A 22738-nucleotide genomic window follows, 5' to 3' on the forward strand; every position below is an offset into this window, starting at 1 on the left:
CCCAGGGGAGGTGCCCAGAGCTCCTCCAGTGTGTCCCAGACCTCTGCCATCTTGGAAACAGAGGTGTTTGTGGCACTTTACTGGACTGCTCTGAGTGGCCAGTGCCAACAGGTGACGTCAGAGGCTCCTTCTGATAGGCTCTTACCTCTCTTGGTAGCCAGTCCTCCTTCCTAGCTAGCCAAACCTTCTTTTCTGGCTATTTAGGGTCTCTGCTTTGGGGAATTCTTCAGAGAACGAATGCAAGAGCTCACCAGAGTTCCTCTGCATCTCCCTCTTCACCTTCTGCCAAAGGATCGACCGCTGACTGCTCAGGACGCCTGCAAAACCTCAACAAAGTAGCAAGACGACTACTAGCAACCTTGTATCGCTTCATCCTGCCGGCTTTCTCGACTGTTTCCAGGTGGTGCATGCTCTGGGGGTAGCCTGCCTCCTCTCTGCACCAGGAGCTCTGAAGAAGTCTCCCGTGGGTCGACGGAATCTTCCCCCTGCAACCGCAGGCAACAAAAGACTGCATCACCGGTCCTCTGGGTCCCCTCTCAGCACGACGAACGTGGTCCCTGGAACTCAGCAACTCTGTCCAAGTGATTACCACAGTCCAGTGACTCTTCAGTCCAAGTTTGGTGGAGGTAAGTCCTTGCCTCCCCAAGCTAGACTGCATTGCTGGGTACCGCGTGATTTGCAGCTGCTCCGGCTCCTGTGCACTCTTCCAGGATTTCCTTTGTGCACAGCCAAGCCTGGGTCCCCGACACTCCTTCCTGCAGTGCACAACCTTCTGAGCTGTCCTCCGGTGTCGTGGGACTCCCTTTTGTGACTTCGGGTGGACTCCGGTTCACTTTTCTTCGAAGTGCCTGTTCAGGTACTTCTGCGGGTGCTGCCTGCTTCTGTGAGGGCTCACTACGTTGCTGGGTGCCCCCTCTGTCTCCTCCTCCAAGTGGTGACATCCTGGTCCCTCCTGGGCCACAGCAGCACCCCAAAACCTTTACTGCGATCCTTGCAGCTAGCAAGGCTTGTTTGCGGTCTTTCTGTGTGGGAACACCTCTGCAAGCTTCATCGCGACGTGGTACATCCATCCTCCAAAGGGGAAGTTCCTAGTCCTCTTCTTTCTTGCAGAACTCCAAGCTTCTTCCAACAGGTGGCAGCTTCCCTGCACCCTCTGCTGGCATTTCCTGGGCTCCTGCCCACTCTCAACACTGTTGCGACTATTGGACTTGGTCCCCTTGTCTTAAAGGTACTCAGGTCCGGAAATCCACTGTTGTTGCATTGCTGGAGTTTGTTCTTCCTGCAGAATCCCCCTATCACGACTTCTGTGCTCTCTGGGGGTAGTAGGTGCACTTTACACCTACCTTTCAGGGTCTTGGGGTGGGCTATTTTTCTAACCCTCACTGTTTTCTTACAGTCCCAGCGACCCTCTACAAGCTCACATAGGTTTGGGGTCCATTCGTGGTTCGCATTCCACTTTTGGAGTATATGGTTTGTGTTGCCCCTATACCTATGTGCTCCTATTGCAATCTACTGTAATTTTACACTGCTTGCATTACTTCCTTTTGCTATTATCTGCATAATTTTGGTTTTTGTACATATATCTTGTGTATATATCTTATCCTCATACTGAGGGTACTCACTGAGATACTTTTGGCATATTGTCCTAAAAATAAAGTACCTTTATTGTTAGTACTTCTGTGTATTGTGTTTTCTTAAGATATTGTGCATATGCCACCAGTGGTATAGTAGGAGCTTTACATGTCTCCTAGTTCAGCCTAAGCTGCTTTGCCATAGCTACCTTCTATCAGCCTTAGCTGCTAGAAACACCTCTTCTACACTAATAAGGGATAACTAAACCTGGCACAAGGTGTAAGTACCTCTGGTACCCACTACAAGCCAGGCCAGCCTCCTACAGTTTATACTCGAAGACCGAGATTCTTGGCTCTGAGTTATTCTATTAAGTAATTTAATGAAATCAAGTGTTATGTTGGCATATCGCCGAAGTAATGTCGAGATGCACCGTAGTATATTAATAGCGTATAAATCAAGTACGGCCATGGAAATGTGTATATTGCAAGGCTATTAAACTAATTTGTGTCTCAACCACCTTAATTAGTTTTAATATTAATGTGCCGCCGTACCGGCACAGATATCTCAGTATGCGCAAGGAATGCGAGTACAAAATTAGTATCGCGACCGAAAAATCCCCAATTTAAATACAAGTTTAGGAGTATGAGGCGGATTAACCGCCATATTCTTTCTGATCTTATCCAATAACAACGCGGGACCTAGCGGCTAAGCGTCCCACATTGGGCCAAATAGACCCGGTAATCAGACAAGTATTAATTTAACAATTAGCACCGGAACAATAATAAAATACGCTGCATTTACACTGTTGTTCTACAAACTAAGGTAAACCATGGCAACCATGGCAACCTACATATTGCAAGGTCATTAAATTCACTTAAATATAACCCACTTAAGACGGTGTTAGTATGAGTGTGCCGCCTCACCGGCACTAGGATCCCAGCGTGCGCATCGGTCGCGAGTACACAGACAGTGCCGCAACGGGAGCCTTCCAATTTGAATAGTAATTTAGAGATAGAGAGCGGACTAGCCACCTCATTCCCTCAGAGCTTATCCAACATCGATGAGGCACTCAAAGACTGAGCGTTCCTCATCCGATAAATTTGACCAAATGGAAAATCCACAAAAGAAAGGACGAACCATTCAGAGTATGTTCTATTCCGTCTCAAACAAATCGAAAAGTGATGAACATCTAAGGAATTATTAATTGGTATGTCTAAGTGCAGAGGCAAAGAAGAATAGAGAACTAATGGAAAACATGGTATTAGTTAAAATTATTTGCTATTGTCTGAAAATTGTTAACACACGATAATTCCATGTTGTTATTGGTGATTAGAGAAGTTGTGAGTATAAATGTAAGAGAGGAAAGGAAAATAAATCAAACCAGACTATTTCATAAGTATACATGAATCTCATCCAGTGATGTGACATCCATATTATTACCAACTTTTGAAATGATAGCCCTTTGTCGTTTGACGATTAGATGGCCCGTGCATATATCCATAGTTATAAAAAAATCATCCTGAAATGACTACAATCATATAGAACAATAGCATGAACAGGATGAACATAATCACTTAGAATGAGTATATGTGTTGTAATATATGATTCAATGCAGAAACCCAATTACACATTCCTCACGGTCAAATTGTGATTCACCATAACATTGTAATAAAAAGATAAATCAACATGTAGATCAACACACAAGAACATTTGTGATGTACGTTCTTGCAAAGTACATTAAACCCATGCATATGTGTACTGAAAATAACAAGCTTATATATCACAGACTGCACAATTCAAATATATTCCCCCAGAAAATATTCTAATTCACGATCCGTGTTCAAACCCTCTTCCACTGCTCTGAGGCATAATATCCACATTGTCTCCTTCCTACGCAAAGCCAATTCCCTGTTGCCCCCCCTGGGTTCTCTCAATACATGTTCACATCCAAAAACCTCAAAGCTCTTGTGTGTACCCTGTAGTTCGCATGTCATTATGGGGCCACCAACGGATACCTGACATCTTGTTGCAGTAATGCTCTTGAGTATTCTTCAATCCTCACCCTGAGTGGACGAATTGTACTCCCCACATAGAGACGTTTACATTTGCAGGAAACAATATAAACCACATAAGGCGTATTACAGCTAATGGTCAATTTAATTTTAAAAGTTTTACCCCTATTATCAGAGAATTCTTTCTTGCCATGACAGGCCCATCTACAAAGTCCGCAATGGCCACATTAAAAAAAACACATCCTGTGGGCTGACAACCAATCAGTGTTTCTGTTTCTAGTTGGATAACTAGGACTAAGAATACTTTTTAAAGATCTCCCTTTACGGTATGTAAACTCCGGTATATGAGTAATAAGATCCTTCAATACCTCATCCTGCTGTAAAATGTACCAATATTTATGAACGTACCTCCTCAACATCTGGGAAATGTCAGTATAGTCCATGATCAATCTCACCTTATCTTTCTCTTTTTCCCGTTTTTGAGCAGAATGCTCCCCGGGCATAAGTGTAATGTCCCTAGGAATACGTCTTACTCTATTTTGTGCTTTACTAATGGTGTGCTTCTGGTAGCCTCTCTGTTCGAAACGTACTCCTCTCACCGGTAGGGGTATACTAACACCTTTTTGGTGTTTGATGATTATGGGACACTTATGCAATCTATGTTGATAAAATTTCAGCCCTGAGGAAGTTGATGGACAAAACACGTGTTGGCTGGGAGGTCAGTATGGAATAGAAAAGTGTTTATGATGGATGGCAGTGCTACTGATTGATCTATTGGACCGAAGTTTGAATGTACCTATGTGAAGGAGACAGAAAACATGGGACAAAGACATTAAAATCCAAGGAATGTTGAACAATGTTGAAGAATATTGACGCCTCTTCTATTTTGGATCATTTCTCACGTCACTCGTGTTATTGGACACCTTTTTGAACAAAACATTGGGTTAATTAGAATCTCCTTTACTAATTTTCTGATTTTGTTTAGTTATATAAGTGTATGATATAAATGAGTGCCTCTTAGTTGCGTTTCTGTTAACAGATTGGCTTGCCAATCAGTTGGGGGTCTGAGGGTGTAGTCTCCATAGAGTGCACCCTATAAGATTCTTGTGGAGTTGTTGGATATACCTCGATGCTGTGGAGCGCCACTGCTTCCTCAACCAAACATCCTCTTTCGGAAGGTATTATTACCCTTCCTTTGCAGGCGCTCTTCTGTCAGGATCCACCTTTGGGTTCTTCCAGTCTTGGTTGGGTCTTGCATAATCCTTTTTCAAAGTCCTCCTGTTGGTTTTTGGGGAATTCCAGATACTTACCTCTGCTCACCTGGTCACTGGGGGTCACTCTGGTATTCACCTCTTGGGGTTCCTAGTTCCTCCAGCTCCCCTCTAGTTATTCAATTTTCTTGGGTAGTGGACTGCCTTTCACATTCCAGTTTTTTAGGATATGGTTTGACATTCCCCTAGGGCCCTCATTGTTTACCTATAATTTTGCCAATACCCATTGCTTTCTATGCTCTTTACTGATTGTTAATGTGTATATAATAGTATGTTTACTTACCTCCAGTTGGGGGATTGCCTATTAGTATTCTAGTATTTGTGTTACTATAATAAAGTATGTTTATTTTTGGTAACACTGAGTATTTTCTTTCATGTGTGTGAGTGCTGTGTGACTACAGTGGTATTGCATAAGCTCTGCCTGTCTCCTAGATGCCTTAGCTGCTCATCCACAGCGACCTCTAGAGAGCCTGGCTTCCTAGGCACGGTCTACACTTCACTAAGAGGGGATACATAAGGTGACAGTACCATAGGTGTCCACCATACACTAGGCGAGCTTCCTACAGCATTTTCAAAATTGTAACAATAGATCCGACTTTAGCTTTAAAGAGGGTTTGTTATTACATTTCCATAGGTACTAGACATGGCATATATTCTCCTCAATTAGGAATTACAGCTTAATAAAGATAATAAGGAATTTCCAGTTTTAACCTATGAGAGGGGTAGGCCTCACAGTAGTGTAAAGCGAATTTGGGAGTTTTTTCACTACTAAAAACACATAAAACTTAAAAGTATATGTCCTGCCTTTTAATTACATAGCACCCTGCCCTCTGAGCTACCTAGAACCTACCTTAGGGGTGACATATATGCGCAAAAAGGGGAGTTTAAGGCTTGGCAAGAGGGTTTAAGTGTCAAGTTGACATGGCAGTGTAACTGCCCATACAGGCTCTGCAGTGGCATGCCTGAGGCATGTTTAAGGGCTACTTGAGTGGGTGGCAGAAAAAGTGCTGCAGTCCTACTAGTAGCATTTAACATGTAGTGCAATTTACTAGGGTCTCATAAGTAAATTTAATATGTCAGTAAGGAATATACCAATCAAACCGTGTTTTAGGGAGCGAGCACATGCACTTTAGCACTGTCCAGCTGTATTAAAGTGCTCAAAGTCCTAAGGCCAACTAAAACAAATTTAGCAAAGAGTGGAGGGTAAAAGTCAAAACATTTGGGGGTGACCTGGTATGGAGGGCCATTTCCAAAAGACTCTCACATCAGATTTGTTTTTTGTTGAGTAATGAAACTGGCTGAGCTGAGACCACAAATACATGTCTTTGTAGGAACTCTGAGGACGGCTTTTGAACTTTTCCAGTTCTGACCACCAGCAGAACCAACCTGGTTCTGCAACCCTTCCCTTGGTTTGGTTAACATCTTCTGTGCTAGTGGCAAGAAGTCTTCAAACAGTTATTAGGGGGTAATCACCATAAAGTGATGAACATTGTTCAGAAATGTAATATCTCAATCAGTTCACAGGTTGCTCCTTTATGTGAGAGAAGAAGTCCATGAACCCGAAACCCATTCCTCCATAATAGTTCCACCTGAACCCTAAAAATTCCTAAAAGGTCAGGATGAAATATATATGTATGTATGAGCTGTATTTGTTATAGTGGACACCTAACGGGTGAGCAATAGAATGAAGTTACGATACAAGGAGAGTAGGTTGCTGGATCTCTTAGTGTCAAGATTACTTTATCTACAAACCTATCCCTTGCTTCTGTACATCTCATCACAGGAGGTGTTGATATTTGTCGATTTTTTGCTGTTGGTGTGAGATTAACAGTTCTTCATTTTTTATTTAAGGTTTGGCAAACCTTAATAAGCCCTGCTTGGCAGGGCTATGTATTCTTGGGAAAGAAGACACAGAGCCCACCACCAGCCGTGACACTGGTAGGTCTTGAATTGTTGTGTTTCTTGCGATGAATAGTATGCAATTTCACTTCTTCTCAGAGAGGTCACAGGTCCACCCTTGTGTTGGACAACATGTGATCTCATCCTACACTCCTTGTTTATAATATCACTTTGTCATAAACATGCTCAGGTCTGCTCTCATCTCTCACTAAACATGTAGAGGGCTTGAATGTTATAAAACACCTTGATTGTGGCCTTGTATTGCAGAGCAGGGCAACATCATTTCGTTAACCATAAAAGACGAAGAAGAGTCCAGTTGCCCGGATGACGAGGACTCTATGACAGTAGAACACATCGGAGGTCCCCCAGGTTAGTATTATTGTTCATCATTATACAATCTGAGATACACAGACTCACTTTTCAGACGTATGATCTATCTTGTGCGATTTCCATATAATTTGAATTACATTCTTTTCTTGTTTCTATCTTAAGGCTCTTGCCCAGGGCATATCATGGCCTCATAACTCTCATACATCTAGGACAGAGTTTCACATGTGAGATGCAAAGTTGAATTTAGGGACATATGGACGTCTAGGGGGTCATTACGACATTGGCGGGCGGCATCAGCCACCCGCCAAGATCTGACCGCCATGCGGCCGCACCCCCACCGCGGCCATTTGGAGATCCCAGCTGGGCCAGCGGGCGGAAACCTGGTTTGCGCCCGCTGGCCCAGCGGGGATCACGGCCGCAACATAGGAGCCGGCTCCAAATGGAGCCGGTGGTGTTGCGGGCGTGCGACGGGTGCAGTTGCACCCGTCGCGCTTTTCACTGTCTGCACAGCAGACAGTGAAAAGCCGCATGGGGCCCCCAGGGGCCCCATGACTCCCCGTACCGCCAGCCTTTTCCTGGCGGTTCAGACCGCCAGAAAAAGGCTGGCGGTCGGGGACTCGTAATCCCCTGGGCAGCGCTGCAAGCAGCGCTGCCCTGGTGGATTACATCCGCCGGGGCCATTGTGGTGGTAAACCGCCGGCCCCGGCAGTGAGACCGCGGCGCTACCGCCGCGGTCATAATACGCCGGGAGGCACCGCCAGCCTGTTGGCGGTGCTCCCGTCGTTTTGGCCCTGCGGTTATAATACCGCCATGGTCATAATGACCACCCTAGAGAGTAGTCTAATATGCATCTCTTTATTGTCACCACAAATGTTTATTGTTTTCTGGTATACATTGTGTAAGAATGATTTAGTACTTTAAAATGGAAATTGCATGTATTCTCCATCGTGGTGGAAGGTAAGCATGTAAGGACCTTAATGCTGATATTCCTTGCTTTGCTGGCCGGCTTGGTGTTGCCTCCAGGTGGCTGATGTGGGAAGGATGGAGGCTGGATATTAAGGAATGCTGTATGGTGTTTTCATGACCAAGGATCTTAGTTTCAGTTAGGTTGATGCAGGACATCTGCCAAAAAAGGCTGATGGCTGCCTACCACATTAAGAGTGCATTGATGTCAGTGGTGCTCTAACTATAGTGGACCGACATCCAAAACATTTTTGTGAATGTAACTGCAACTGAGGTCCCAAGTCATAAAATTGCTATTTGTATACAATTGAACTTTGAAATAAGCACATTTCTGTCTTCTAGAGTCCCTAGAAAAATATTTTGGTGCTTTAGGGGGTCATTACAACCCTGGCGGACGGTGTTAAAGCTGCGGTAATACCGCAAACAGGCCGGTGAAAAAAAAAGGGAATTATGACCGTGGCGGAAACCGCCAACATAGACAGCCACTTTAACACTCCGACCGCCACGGCGGTACAGACAAGCAGCGCGGCGGTCACCGCCAACAGACAGGCGGAAAACAAAGTACCGCCCACAGTATTACAACACACCAATCCGCCACCTTTTCCGGGGCGGATTCACCGCGGATAAAAACAGGGTGGAAACAGCTTTTGCAGTGGGAAAACGCTCACCTGAACACACTCCACGACGGAAGGAGGCCACCATGGAGTCTAAACTCCAAATACTCCCTGCGCTTGTCTTCCTGCTCCTCTATGAACACCAGCAACGGTGGCACCGAAGACAGCGGTGAGTACTGCACCTACAACATAGGGGAGGCAAAAGTCAGGGACACACACACGCAACACCCCCACCCCCACCCCAAACCTCACCCACTACAACACACACACCAATGCATATCCAAACATCACAGTAACAACCCCCAACCCCCCGGAAGAATGCAAAGACAAAAGGAAATGAGTGCAACCATTGTAATAAATCAAAATACAGTAAGCTCATATATACAGAGATATATACACATTTAAAATATATACATCACGATTAGTAGTGCAGGTATGCACATTTCAATGTCCGTGGACCACTGGGCCCACAATGCATGGGCGAGGCCGGCACTAGATACCTGTCCACAAACGGAGAGAACACTGCAGGGGCATCAGATAGAAATACAACAGGCACCTCAGGGGGAAGGGAAGGGGGGCACCTCAGCCGGATGACTGCACCATGCCAGATCCACGACGGGGCTCCATGCCCATTGATGTATCCTGGGGAGTGCAAAGCCACAGTCTCACAAGTCTCTACAGTGGGTGGGTTGCCCACTGTACCATCCTGGGGAGTGCAAAGCCACAGTCTCACAAGTCTCTACAGTGGGTGGGTTGCCCACTGTTCCATCCTGGGGAGTGCAAAGCCCCAGTCTCTCAAGTCTCTACAGTGGGTGGGTTGCCCACTGTACCATCCTGGGGAGTGCAAAGCCACAGTCTCACAAGTCTCTACAGTGGGTGGTTTGCCCACTGTTCCATCCTGGGGAGTGCAAAGCCACAGTCTCTCAAGTCTCTACAGTGGTTGATTTGCCCACTGTACCATCCTGGGGAGTGCAAAGCCACAGTCTCTCAAGTCTCTACAGTGGTTGTTTTGCCCACTGTCCCATCCTGGGGAGTGCAAAGCCACAGTCTCTCAAGTCTCTACAGTGGTTGGTTTGCCTACTGTTCCATCCTGGGGAGTGCAAAGCCACAGTCTCTCAAGTCTCTACAGTGGGTGGGTTGCCCACTGTACCATCCTGGGGAGTGCAAAGCCACAGTCTCTCAAGTCTCTACAGTGGGTGGGTTGCCCACTGTTCCATCCTGGGGAGTGCAAAGCCACTGTCTCTCAAGTCGATGCATGTCTCCACAGGTTCTGGAGGGGGACTGGTGCCCAGAGTGCTTTATCCTGTGAAGGATTCAGGTAGTGGATGCAGTTCTCCTCTGGTTCTGGAGGGGGACTGGTGCCCAGAGTGCATCACGCTCCCTGTGACGGTCCCAGTTCCGTCACTGTCCCAGCTGCACATGGGCTAACGATGCTTGAGTTGGCGGTCTTTGCCCTGTTCAGCGGTGCTTGACATGGCGGTCTTTGCCCTGTTCAGCGGTGCTTGACATGGCGGTCTTTGCTCTGTTCAGCGGTGCTTGACTTTGCTGTCTCTGACCTGTTCAGCAGTGCTTGCCATGGCGGTCTTTGCCCTGTTCAGCGGTGTTTGACATGGCGGTCTTTGCCCTGTTCAGCGGTGCTTGACATGGCGGTCTTTGCCCTGTTCAGCGGTGCTTGACATGTCGGTCTTTGCCCTGTTCAGCGGTGCTTGACTTTGCTGTCTCTGACCTGTTCAGCGGTGCTTGCCATGGCGGTCTTTGCCCTGTTCAGGGTTTTTTTGCCATGGCAGTCTTTGCCCTGTTCAGCGGTGCTTGACTTTGCGGTCTCTGACCTGTGCAGCGGTGTGTGGCATGACGGTCCCTCAGTGCCCAGCGGGGCTGTGGCTGCCGGTGCCCTCCTGGGCACTGACTCTGGCGGTGGTCTCCGGACCAGTGACGATAGTGCTGCCCTCCTGGGCACTGACTCTGGTGGTGGTCTCCGGATCAGTGACGATAGTGCTGCCCTCCTGGGCACTGACTCTGGCGGTGGTCTCCTGACCAGTGACGATAGTGCTGCCCTCCTGGGCACTGACTCTGGCGGTGGTCTCCTGACCAGTGACGATTGTGCTGCCCTCCTGGGCACTGACTCTGGCGGTGGTCTCCGGACCAGTGAAGATAGTGCTGCCCTCCTGGGCACTGACTCTGGCAGTGGTCTCCTGACCAGTGACGATAATGCTGCCCTCCTGGGCACTGACTCTGGCAGTGGTCTCCTGACCAGTGACGATTGTGCTGCCCTCCTGGGCACTGACTCTGGCAGTGGTCTCCGGATCAGTGACAATAGTGCTGCCCTCCTGGGCACTGACTCTGGCGGTGGTCTACTGACCAGTGATGATAGTGCTGCCCTCCTGGGCACTGACTCTGTCGGTGGTCTCCGGACCAGTGACGATGGGGCTGGCGGTGGCGTCCTGGCCAGCCGGGAGGATGGCGGCCTTCTCCGCTGTGCTGCTCTTCCCAGACTTTGGAGACTTCTTTTACCCCTTCACCACCTTGTGAGGAGTCACAGCTAACTCGGCACTCCCCCCGGGACCCTTGTGAGCGGCTTTGCCGGCAGGAGTCTTCACCCTCTCCCGTCGGGCACTGTCCAACTTCTGGTGCTTTACAGGGGGTGGACTGGCAGTGCTTTGGCTCCGTGTCACACTGACTGCCCTGGTTCCCTGTGCACTCCATATACCTCTAACACGCACCACTGGAACCAGACTTTTTTTGGCTGAGGTGCTAGTACGGGACCTATGAATTGGAGGGGGGGGTGGTGGGAAAGAGGTCAACATTGCTCAGGAAAAGTTTCTGACGAACACTGGGATGGGTAGCTGGAGGGGGTCTGGGAGTGGAGGAAGAGGAGGTGGTTGTAGGAGGTATAACTTTAGATTATTTGGGTGCAGGTGCATGTTCTGGAGGCTGTCGTGAGGTGGATGGATGTTGGGTGTGTGGGTGCCCGCGTTTGTGTACTTTGGGAGGGGGCGTCACAGACACACTGGGAGAGGACACAGGGGACGTGTAAATGGTAGTTGGGGTGGTGAGTGCAGGTGAGCGGGTGTGGTGCTGGGTGTTCTGGTGCGAGTCCTAGTGGCTGTAGATGTAGTGCATGCAGGTGAGAGTGTAGACGAGACTGGGATGGAGACGACGAGGAGGGGGACACAGTGGAGGCAGTGGATGTTGCTGTGTCTTTATGTGGGTGATGCTTGTGTGAGTGCCTGTGGGATGTGTGGTGCCTATGTTTGCCTGAGCTGCCCTTGTGTGTTGAGGTGTGTGCAGGCTGGTCTGATGGTGTGCTTGGGATAGGCTGGGGTACAGGGGACTGTGTCTGGGTGGAGGAAATTGGAGGGGGGAGGCTAGACACAGGGACAATGGCTGCCATCAGTGCTGAGGCCAGAGATTACAGGGTTTCGATGAAGGGCAGCCTGACCAGAATTAATGCCCTCCAGGAATGCATTACCGTGTTGCAACTCCCTTTCTACACCCTGGATGGCATTCACAATGGTAGACTGCCCAACAGTGAGTGACCTGAGGAGGTCAATGGCCTCCTGACTGAGGGCAGCAGAGGTGACTGGGGCAGGGGCTGAGGTGCCTGGGGCGAAGGTGATGCCCACCCTCCTGGGTGAGCGGGCACAAAGCGAAGGCTGAGGGGCTGCTGGGAGGGCGGTGCTGGTAGGGGGGGTGGCGGCTGTACCTGTAGAAATGGTGGGCACAGATGGTGCCGCCACCACAAGGGAGCTCCCATTGGAGGACGAGTCCGTGTCGCTGTCTGCTGATCCGGTGACTCACGCACTCCCGTCCACCAACTACATCCTCCTAGGGGACCTCAACTTCCACCTGGAGAATCGCACCGACAACAACACCACCGCCTTATTGGACAACCTCGCCAACCTGGGACTGAAACAACTAGTCAACACCCCCACCCACTACGCCGGACACACGCTGGACCCCATCTTCTCCTCCAGCAAACACATCTCTTTCAGCCACACCACTGTACTCTCCTGGACAGACCACAGCTGTGTCCACTTCAGCTTCAAGAAAACCAACGTACACCACCACGCCCAACAACCACCAAGAAGACAGTGGAACCGAATCTCCTCGGAACAACTCATATCGACCCTCTCTCAGAACCCACCCACCAGCACTACAGACCCCAACGAAGCCGCCAACAACCTCACGAGCTGGATCTCAGACTGCGCCAACCTCCTGGCCCCCCTGAAGACCCAAGCAAACAGAAACAGCCACAAGAAAAATTCCTGGTTTACCCCCGACCTCAAGGACTCCAAAAAAGAATGCCGCACCCTCGAGAAGACTTGGCGCCTCAACCAGACCGACGAAAACATGTCTGCTCTCAAAAACGCCACCCGCAAACACCACCAACTCCTCCGCGCAGCACGAAAATCAGCCTTCCAGAACAGACTAGACAGCAACGCCCACAACAGCAAGGAACTATTTGGCATCGTCAAAGAGCTCTCCAACCCCGACGCCGAAAACAACTCCATCCCTCCCTCACAGGACCTCTGCGACTCCCTCGCAGCTTTCTTCCACCACAAGATCACCAACATCTACAACAGCTTCACCACAACCAACTCGAACCCTCCACCGGAACCCGCCACCGACAACACCACCATCCACACCTGGAACTCAACCTCCACTGAGGAAACCACCCGCGTCATGAACTCCATCCACTCAGGATCACCATCCGACCCCTGTCCGCACCACATCTTCAACAAAGCCGACAACATCATCGCACCCCACCTCCGAGACGTCATCAACACATCTTTTTCCACCGCCACCTTCCCGGAGAACTGGAAGCACGCTGAACTGAACGCCCTCCTAAAGAAACCAACAGCAGACCCCACCGAACTCAAAAACTTCCGGCCCATCTCGCTCCTACCGTTCCCCGCCAAAGTGATCGAGAAAATCGTCAACGCTCAACTCACCACCGCCCTGGAAACCAACGACTCACTCGACCCCTCACAGTTCGGCTTCAGAGCTAACCACAGCACCGAGACCGCCCTCATCGCAGCCACGGACGACATCAGATCCCTGACCGACAAAGGAGAAACCGTGGCCCTCATACTCCTGGACCTCTCTGCAGCATTCGACACGGTCTGCCACCGCACCCTGATACGTCGCCTAAGCAACGCCGGCATCAGAGGCAAGGCCCTGGAATGGATCACCTCCTTCCTCTCCGGAAGAACTCAGAGAGTCCGCTTCCCCCCCTTCAGATCCACGGCTACGGAGATCATCTGCGGCGTCCCCCAGGGATCCTCCCTCAGCCCCACCCTCTTCAACATCTACATGACCCCCCTGGCGAACATCGCACGCAAACACGGACTCAACCTCATATCCTACGCAGACGACACCCAGCTCATCCTATCCCTCACCAACGACCCCACCTCAGCAAGAACCAAACTACACGAAGGCATGAAGGAAGTAGCGAACTGGATGACAGACAGCCGGCTTAAACTGAATACAGAGAAAACGGAGGTCCTCATCCTCGGCCCTACACCTACCGCCTGGGACGACTCCTGGTGGCCTCCTGCCCTAGGCAGCACTCCCCAACCCACCGACCACGCACGCAACCTCGGTTTCATCCTGGACTCTTCCCTCTCCATGACCAGACAGGTCAACTCGGTGACCTCAGCATGCTTCAACACCCTCCGCATGCTCCGCAAGATCTTCCGCTGGATCCCCACCGACACCAGGAAGACCGTCACCCACGCCCTCGTCACCAGTCGCTTGGACTATGGGAACGCTCTGTACGCCGGCATCACCATCAAGCTACAGAGGAAACTACAACGAATCCAGAACGCTGCTGCACGACTTATCCTGAACATACCCCGCCACAACCACATCTCCGGACACCTGAGGAAACTCCACTGGCTCCCAGTCAACAAGAGGATAACCTTCAGACTCCTCACCCACGCACACAAAGCCCTGCACAACCGCGGACCAGAACTCATCAACCACCGCATCTCCTTCTACACTCCTCCTCGCACCCTACGCTCGACCGGACAAGCCCTGGCAGCCGTACCACGCATTCGCAAAGCCACTGCCGGAGGCAGGTCCTTCTCTTACCTAGCAGCGAAGACCTGGAACTCCCTTCCCAGCCACCTTCGCGCCATACAAGACCACCTTCACTTCAGACGGCAGCTCAAGACCTGGCTCTTCGAGCATTGAACCCCCCCCCCCCACAGCGCCTTGAGACCCTTACGGGTGAGTAGCGCGCTTTATAAATGCGACTGATTGATTGATTGAACACACTTACAGACAACTTTTTGGATTATGTTTCGTGTACTGTGTAGCTGTGGGTACATACCTCTGAGTTGCTTGACTCTGTGGTTGCTGTTGTCCTTCCTAGGCACCGTCAGCGGGGACATGTGAGGCGATGGCCGAATCCTCCGGTGTACCGACCGCTGGTGGACAGGTTGACAATGGAGGACCGACATTTAATCATCACCTATAGGTTTGACCGTGCCACAATCCAGGAACTGTGTACCCAGTTGGAGCCAGATCTGATATCACCAATCTGCCATCCCACAGGAATCCCCCCTGAAGTGCAGGTGCTGTCAGTACTCCATTTCCTTGCAAGTGGGTCATTTCAAACAACAGTGGCCATGGCATCAGGAATGTCCCAGCCTATGTTTTCCAACGTGTTGTCCAGAGTGTTGTCTGCCCTGCTGAAACACGTGAGGAGCTACATCGTTTTCCCTCAGTTGGAGGATTTGGCTACAGTTAAAGGTGACTTCTATGCCCTGGGACATATCCCCAACATCATTGGTGCCATTGATGGGACCCATGTGGCTTTGGTCCCCCCCCACAGGAGTGAACAGGTGTACAGGAACCGGAAGAGTTATCATTCGATGAATGTACAGATGGTATGTTTGGCAGACCAGTACATCTCGCAGGTAAATGCTATGTTCCCTGGATCAGTGCATGACGCCTACATCCTGCGGAATAGCAGCATCCCTTATGTGATGGGTCAACTCCAGAGGCACCGTGTGTGGCTATTAGGTGACTCTGGTTAACCCAACTTGTCATGGCTATTGACCCCAGTGAGGAATCCCAGGACCAGGGCAGAGGAACGCTACAATGAGGCCCATGGGTGGACTAGGAGGGTGATCGAACGCACCTTCGGCCTCCTGAAGGCCAGGTTCAGGTGCCTGCATATGACAGGTGGTTCCCTATTCTACTCACCAAGGAAGGTGTGCCAGATCATCATCGCCTGCTGTATGCTTCACAATCTTGCTTTGCGACGCCAGGTGCCTTTTCTGCAAGAGGATGGTCCAGATGACGGTGTTGTGGCAGCTGTGGAGCCTGTGGACAGTGATGAGGAGGAAGCAGAGGAAGAAGACATTAATAACAGCAATATTTTCAGTGACACACAGGTGAGAACACATTTTTTTACTATTACATTTACTTTCACACTTCTACCTCTATCCTGTCTGTCAATTTGAAGCAGTATATGCTAACTGAGTGGTGCATTTCCATTACGGTTTCACAGGTGTGGTTACCAACGTGTGTCATCTGCTTGCACCCTTCATGGGCTTGTGATGTGTGACATAGATATGTTGACATTACATTTTCGAATGGATTTTGTCATTGTCATAGCTAATACACATTTTCTAAATCACAGACTGACTCCAGATTGTTTTGTGGTTCAAGGGTGTTTATTGAAGTGCTAATTATTGGAGGGGGTGGCAAAATGGTGATGGGTGATGGTGGAGGAATGTCCATGGCAGAGTCCAGTCTATTAGTCTCACAGGTGCACTGCCCATATGGGCATAGGAAGTGGAGCTGGAACAGTTCCAATCTGGACAGAGTGACAAAGTGGGACAGTGGGATGACAATCAGGGTGGTCTCATTTCCTGGCGGGGGTCTTGCCATCTTGCTCTGTCCTGTTCCTGTATCTCAGGGACCGCTTGAGGGGTGGTTCTCCATCTGCAGGGGGTGGGGTGCTGGTGTGGTTGTCCTGTGGCGGGGCGTCCTGTCCACTAGCGCCGGCGGAGGTGGTGGGCAGTTCATCGTCTAGGCTAGTGTCAGGGGCCCCTTGGAGTGCCACGGTGTCCCTCATGGTCTTCTGTATATCCTTCAGCACCCCTACGATGGTGTCCAGGGCGGAGCTGATGGTTCTGAGCTCCTCCCTGAACCCCAAATACAGTTCGTCCTGCATGCGCTGCGTCTCCTGAAACTTTGCCAGGACCGTCGTCATCGTCTCCTGGGAGTGGTGGTATGCTCCCATGATGGAGGAGAGGGCCTCGTGGAGAGTGGGTTCCCTTGGCCTGTCCGCCCCCTGTCACACAGCAGTCCTCCCAGTTCCCCTGTGTTCCTGTGCCTTCGTCCCCTGGACCGTGTGCCCACTACCACTGCCCCCAGGTCCCTGTTGTTGTTGGGGTGGTGGGTTATCCTGGGTTCCCTGTAGTGGTGGACACACAGCTGATTGACGTGTCCTGGGAACGGAGGTAAGGGCCCGCTGGGTGGGTGCTGTGCTGGTGTTACCAGAGGGTGGAAGGTCAGTGTTGGGCTGTGCCTGTGCGAGGGTAACCGACTGTCCCGAGGCCCACGATGGTCCAGGCTGGTCATCTTGATCCAGTTGGCCAGAGCTGCTGTCATCACTGTGGGCCTCTTCTGGGGGTGGGGTAGAGATATCTGGACCCTCCTGTCTGGTGACGTTAGGTAGTGGTCCTGCAGGGGTATAAAATCATGATTATTGCATATGTGTGTGTCACGGTGTGCAATGGGTGGGTGAGCGTGTACCCCAGTGCTAGCTTTCCTGTGTGGGGGCTTGTGTGATGATAGTTAGGGGTTGTTATGGGTATTTGCAGTGGGCATGCTTTAGTGCTGGGTGTCCATGCTTTGTTGTGTCATGCAGGGCTTGGTGTTGGGATGTGTGGTTTGTGTTATTAGTACATTAGTGAGGAGTTGGAGTGATAGGGGAGGGGGTAAGGGTGGGGGTGTGTGATAACATGCAGGTAGGGTGGGGGATATGATACTCAAGATTTGACTTACCAGTGTCCATTCCTCCACCGACTCCTCCGAGGCCCTCTGGATGCATGATGGTCAAGACTTGCTCCTCCCATGTTGTTAGTTGTGGGGGAGGAGGTGGGGGTCCGCCGCCAGTCCGCTGAATCACGATGTTGTGCCTGGAGACCACAGAACACACCTTCCCCCGTAGGTCGTTCCACCTCTTCCTGATGTCGTCCCTATTTCTTGGGTGCGGTCCCATTGCGTTTACCCTGTCGACGATTCTACGCCATAGCTCCATCTTCCTAGCTATGGAGGTGTGCTGTACCTGTGATCCAAATAGGTGTGGCTCTACCCGTACGATTTCCTCCACCATAACCCTGAGCTCCTCCTCGGAAAACCTGGGGTGTCTTTGGCGTGCCATGGGGTGGTGTAGGTGATGTGTGGGGTGGTGTATGTGGTGATGAGTGTGGTGATGTGTAGTGGTGTGTGATGTTTTGTGCGTGGATGTTGTGTGGGTGATGTTGTTGTGTGCCTCTGTGTGGTGGGGTTGTCTATTGCTGTGCTCTCTCTCTGTCGCCTTTGTCTCAAATTTTTGGTCGTAGGGGTTTGTGGGGGTTGTGGGTGTGTGTTTTATATTGTGTTGGGTGTGTGGGAGTGGTGTTTGTATGTGTATCAGGTGTGTGTATTTGTAATTGTCCAATGTGGCGGTGTTTTGGAGATGTGTGTGCATTTTGAGCGCAGCGGTGTGTACCGCCAATGGAATACCGCAGTTGAAAGACCGCCGCGTGGATTCATGTGTCGTAATAGCATGGGCATGTTTCTGTTGGTGTGACGGTGGAGGATTTGTTTTCGCCAGTTTATCACTGACCTTTGGTGTGGCGGACTTGTGTGGGTGTCTGAATTTCGGCAGATTCCCGAGATGTGGGTCATAATAGCTGTGGCGGATTTCCGTGGCGGTATATTGGCGGTCTTCTGCACGGCGGTATGCGGCTTCTACCGCCAATGTTGTAATGACCCCCTTAATGTTGGCTAGTGATTTCCTGATACGTTCGTGTGGCATGTTTGTATCATGACTGTGAATGCAGATGAGAGAATCAGGAGAGTGCTGAAGTACATGTAACAATGGACATATGATTGGGGTGAATTCCACCATCTTGTTTCCAAGTCTTTTTTTTTTGTTTTTTAACACTTGAATAACCTTCAGGTGTCAGATAGGTGTTACCCTCTAAGGACAGCCTACAGCATCATAGGAAACACCCCTGTTTACACCCCCTTATTTCGGGCGCCATGAGTTGGGCACATCAAGTTATCATTTGAAATTTCTGCTCCTTATCTTATGAATTCCTCATACAGATCATAATTTGGTGGCTTCCCAAGCTTACCTCCCACACTAGTACCGTAGGAATAGTACTGAATGTTACTGGTATTGTTGATGCATCATCTTCTGCATGAGTACCAGTACTGCCCAATGACTCAGACACTGGGGACTCACTATTTTCCTTTCTCAGGTAGTCTACAAGTAGTTTCCAGGCAATAAAAGCTTGTCTCTGTCATCCCATAGGTCTTGTAGTAATACTTCTATTGACATTATATTCCGGAGTCTCTGCAACCAGTTATTAATTAATGAGGGTTACATTTTTCCCAGGCCCTCACAATGGCTTGTTTTGCTATGGCATCCCTACGACAGTGAAACTTTACAATGGTCCTGAGATCAGGGAAGTGGAATGCAAGGCCTTTACTCTATTTGTGAGTTTTGGACACAGAAGAATTATGCCTCTGTTGCTTCCGGCCAACAGTATTGTTGAATGTTTCAGAGCCACATTGAGGAAAACCTTGCAGATTGCCAAACTTGTACAACACCCTCTTTTTAGGTACTCAATCAAAACACTGAGACTATATTATGAACTGCCTCAAAGCACTGTTGTGAATGACTCTCGACTCTCAGCAAGACTGCTGGATTAGGAGCGACAACCCTTCTGTCATTCTGAATGATATCAGTTGCAGAAGACACAATGTTATTTAGAGAGTAAAGTCTGTTGGACAGAGTGCTTATGCCATTATCCACAACAGCTAAAGCCTTTTCCATATTTTCCTAATCTATCTGCCTCAAACGTGCAGCAGCTTCCATTTGGGAACGCTTCCATATTTCATTGTAAATGGCATACAGGAATCGTTTCGAGCGTGGCTTCCTTGGACCTAACAACAAATCTTGTAAGTCTACTTCCTCTGACAGGAGACTAAGGCCCTCATTACAACCCTGGCAGTCGGTGATAAAGCGGGGTAACACCGCCACCAGGCCAATGGAATCATGACCACAGTGGAAACCGCCAACAGACAGCCACTTTAAGTCTCCGACCACCATGGCGGTAGCAACAAACACTGCAGCGGTAACCGCCAACAGCCAGGCGGAAGACAATGTACCGCCCACTGCATTACAACCCGCCTATCTGCCAGCTTTTCCGGGGCGGTACCAATGCCTTCAAAAGCACGGTGGACACAGAACACAGAAGGGAAACCACTCATCTCTTGACACTCAAGGAAGAACCAGGACGCCATGGAGCCTGCGCTGCAGGTGTTCCCCATGCTGGTGTACCTTCTCATACACCAGGAACATGAACGCCGGCGATGACGACCACGGTGAGTACTGCACCTACCACACAAAGCAGGGGGTGATTCAAAAGAGAGTGACACACACACGCAACACCCCCACCCCTACACCCCCCCCACCCCCAACTCCATACATACAAAAACATGCAACAACATTACATATACACCCAGTAACCCTCTGGAATAATTCAGGGACAAAAAGAATTGAGTAAAATGAGTGTCATATTAGTAATACGTAGAAATATGTTCATAAAGGTAAAACAGTATGTACAGTATATACAAAAGGCGGGACAATGCCCACTCAAAAATTGTCCATGGCCCATTGGGCCAAGCCACATAGTCCAAGGTCACACTTGACTCCTGCCTCAATAAATACGGAGCGAACACTGCCGGGCCATCAGGTCGAAGACACACAGGCACCTCAGGCGGATAGGGAATGGGGGGGCACCTCAGCCTGAAGATGGGACAACGACACTGCTCCTGGTGGGGGCGCCATGCCCACTGCTTGGTTCTGGGGAGTGCAAAGCCGCGGTCTCTCAAGTGGGTGGTCTGCCCACTGTTTGGTCCTGGGGATTGCCAAGCCACAGTCTCTCAAGTGGGTGATTTGCCCACTTCTTGGTCCAGGGGAGTGCAAAGCCACACTCTCTCAAGTCTCTCAAGTGGGTGATTTGCCCACTACTTAGTCCTGGGGAGTGCAAAGCCACAGTCTCTCAAGTGGGTGCTTTGCTCACTGCTTGGTCCTGGGGAGTGCAAAGCCACAGTCTCTCAAGTGGATGGCTTCTCCACTGGTTCTGGAGGTGGCCTTGTGCCCAGTGTGCTTCATCCTGGCAAGGAGGGGCTGAGTGGATGCCTGAGGACCTGTAAAGGAAGGGGATCAAGTCCAAGAGTCACGCAAGTGTCCGGGAGGGCAGGAGCCCACTAAACCCCGGATGAAGGTGCAAAAGGGCTGCCTGTGGGTGGAAGAAGCCGAAGATTCTGCAACAACGGAAGGTGCCAGGAACTTCTCCTTTGGTCAGAAGATGTCGCACGGCGTGCTGGAGGATGCAGAAGTGTTTCCACGCAGAAATACCGCAATCAAGCCTTGATAGCTGCAAAGGTCACGGTTGAAGAAAATGGGTGCTGCCCGGGCCCAGGAAGGACCAGGAGGTCGCCCCTTGGAGGAGGAGACAGAGGGGGCACGCAGAAGCAGGCAGCACCCGCAGAAGCACTTGAACATGGGTTCAAGATGACTGAGCATGGCGGTCGTCTCAACACTACAAAGGAGGGTCCCACGAAGCCGGTGGTCAACTCAGCGAGTTGAGCAATGCAGGACGGAGTGCTGGGGACTTGGGCTAGGCTGTGCATGAAGGATTCCTTGCAAAAGTGCACAGAAGCCCTAGCAGCTCCAGTTCACGCAGTACACCGGATTACTGTCTGGCGTGGGGAGGCAAGGACTTACCTCCACCAAATTTGGACAGATGGAACACTGGACTGTGGGAGACACTTGGACCCAGCTCCTGTGTTCCAGGGACCACGCTTGTCAGGATGAGAGGGGACCCAGAGGACCGGTGATGCAGAAGTTTGGTGCCTGCGTTGGCAAGGGGAAGATTCTGTCGACCCACGGGACATTTCTTCTTGGCTTCCAGTGCAGGGTGAAGGCAGACAGCCCTCAGAGCATGCACCACCAGGAAACAGTCGAGAAAGCTGTCAGGATGAGGCACTACAATGTTGCTGGTAGTCGTCTTGCTACTTTGTTGCGGTTTTGCAGGCGTCCTGGAGCAGTCAGCGGTCGATCCTTGGCAGAAGTCGAAGAGGGAAGTGCAGAGGAACTCTGGTGAGCTCTTGCATTCGTTATCTGAGGAATAGCCCAGAGGAGAGACCCTAAATAGTCCAAAAAGGAGGATTGGCTACTGAGAAAGGTAAGCACCTATCAGGAGGGGTCTCTGACGTCACCTGCTGGCACTGGCCACTCAGAGCTGTCCATTGTGCCCCAACACCTCTGTATCCAAGATGGCAGAGGTCTGGGGCACACTGGAGGAGCTCTGGGTTCCTCCCCTGGGAGTTGCTGGTCAGGGGAGTGGTCACTCCCCTTTCCTTTGTCCAGTTTCGCACCAGAGCAGGGCTGGGGGATCCCTGAACCGGTGTAGACTGGTTTATGCAGAGAGGGAACCATCTGTACCCATTAAAGCATTTCCAGAGGCTGGGGGAGGCTACTCCTCCCCAGCCCTTCACACCTATTTCCAAAGGGAGAGGGTGTAACACCCTCTCTCAGAGGAAATCCTTTGTTCTGCCTTCCTGGGACCAGGCTGCCCAGGCCCCAGGGGGGCAGAAACCTGTCTGAGGGGTTGGCAGCAGCTGCAGTGGAGACCCCGGAAAGGCAGTTTGGCAGTACCCGTGTTCTTTGCTAGAGATCCGGGGATGCATGGAATTGTCCCCCCCAATGCCAGAATGGTATTGGGGTGACAATTCCATGATCTTAGACATGTTACATGGCCATGTTCGGAGTTAC

The 22738-nt window shown here is 50.4% G+C and overlaps 1 protein-coding gene across 10 annotated transcripts in view; it reads left to right on the forward strand.

Annotated features, from left to right (window-relative positions):
- LOC138248977 (zinc finger protein 773-like) overlaps window positions 1–22738 on the forward strand; it is a 302908-nt gene that overhangs the window by 133346 nt on the left and 146824 nt on the right. For all 10 annotated transcript variants that reach the window (XM_069203038.1, XM_069203039.1, XM_069203029.1 and 7 more), the window contains 2 exons: window positions 6707–6793; window positions 7022–7123. In XM_069203038.1, the coding sequence (XP_069059139.1) occupies window positions 6707–6793; window positions 7022–7123 (189 nt within the window). The remainder of the gene's footprint in view (window positions 1–6706; window positions 6794–7021; window positions 7124–22738) is intronic.

Source organism: Pleurodeles waltl, chromosome 8, assembly GCF_031143425.1.
Source record: "Pleurodeles waltl isolate 20211129_DDA chromosome 8, aPleWal1.hap1.20221129, whole genome shotgun sequence".
NCBI lineage: Eukaryota > Metazoa > Chordata > Amphibia > Caudata > Salamandridae > Pleurodeles > Pleurodeles waltl.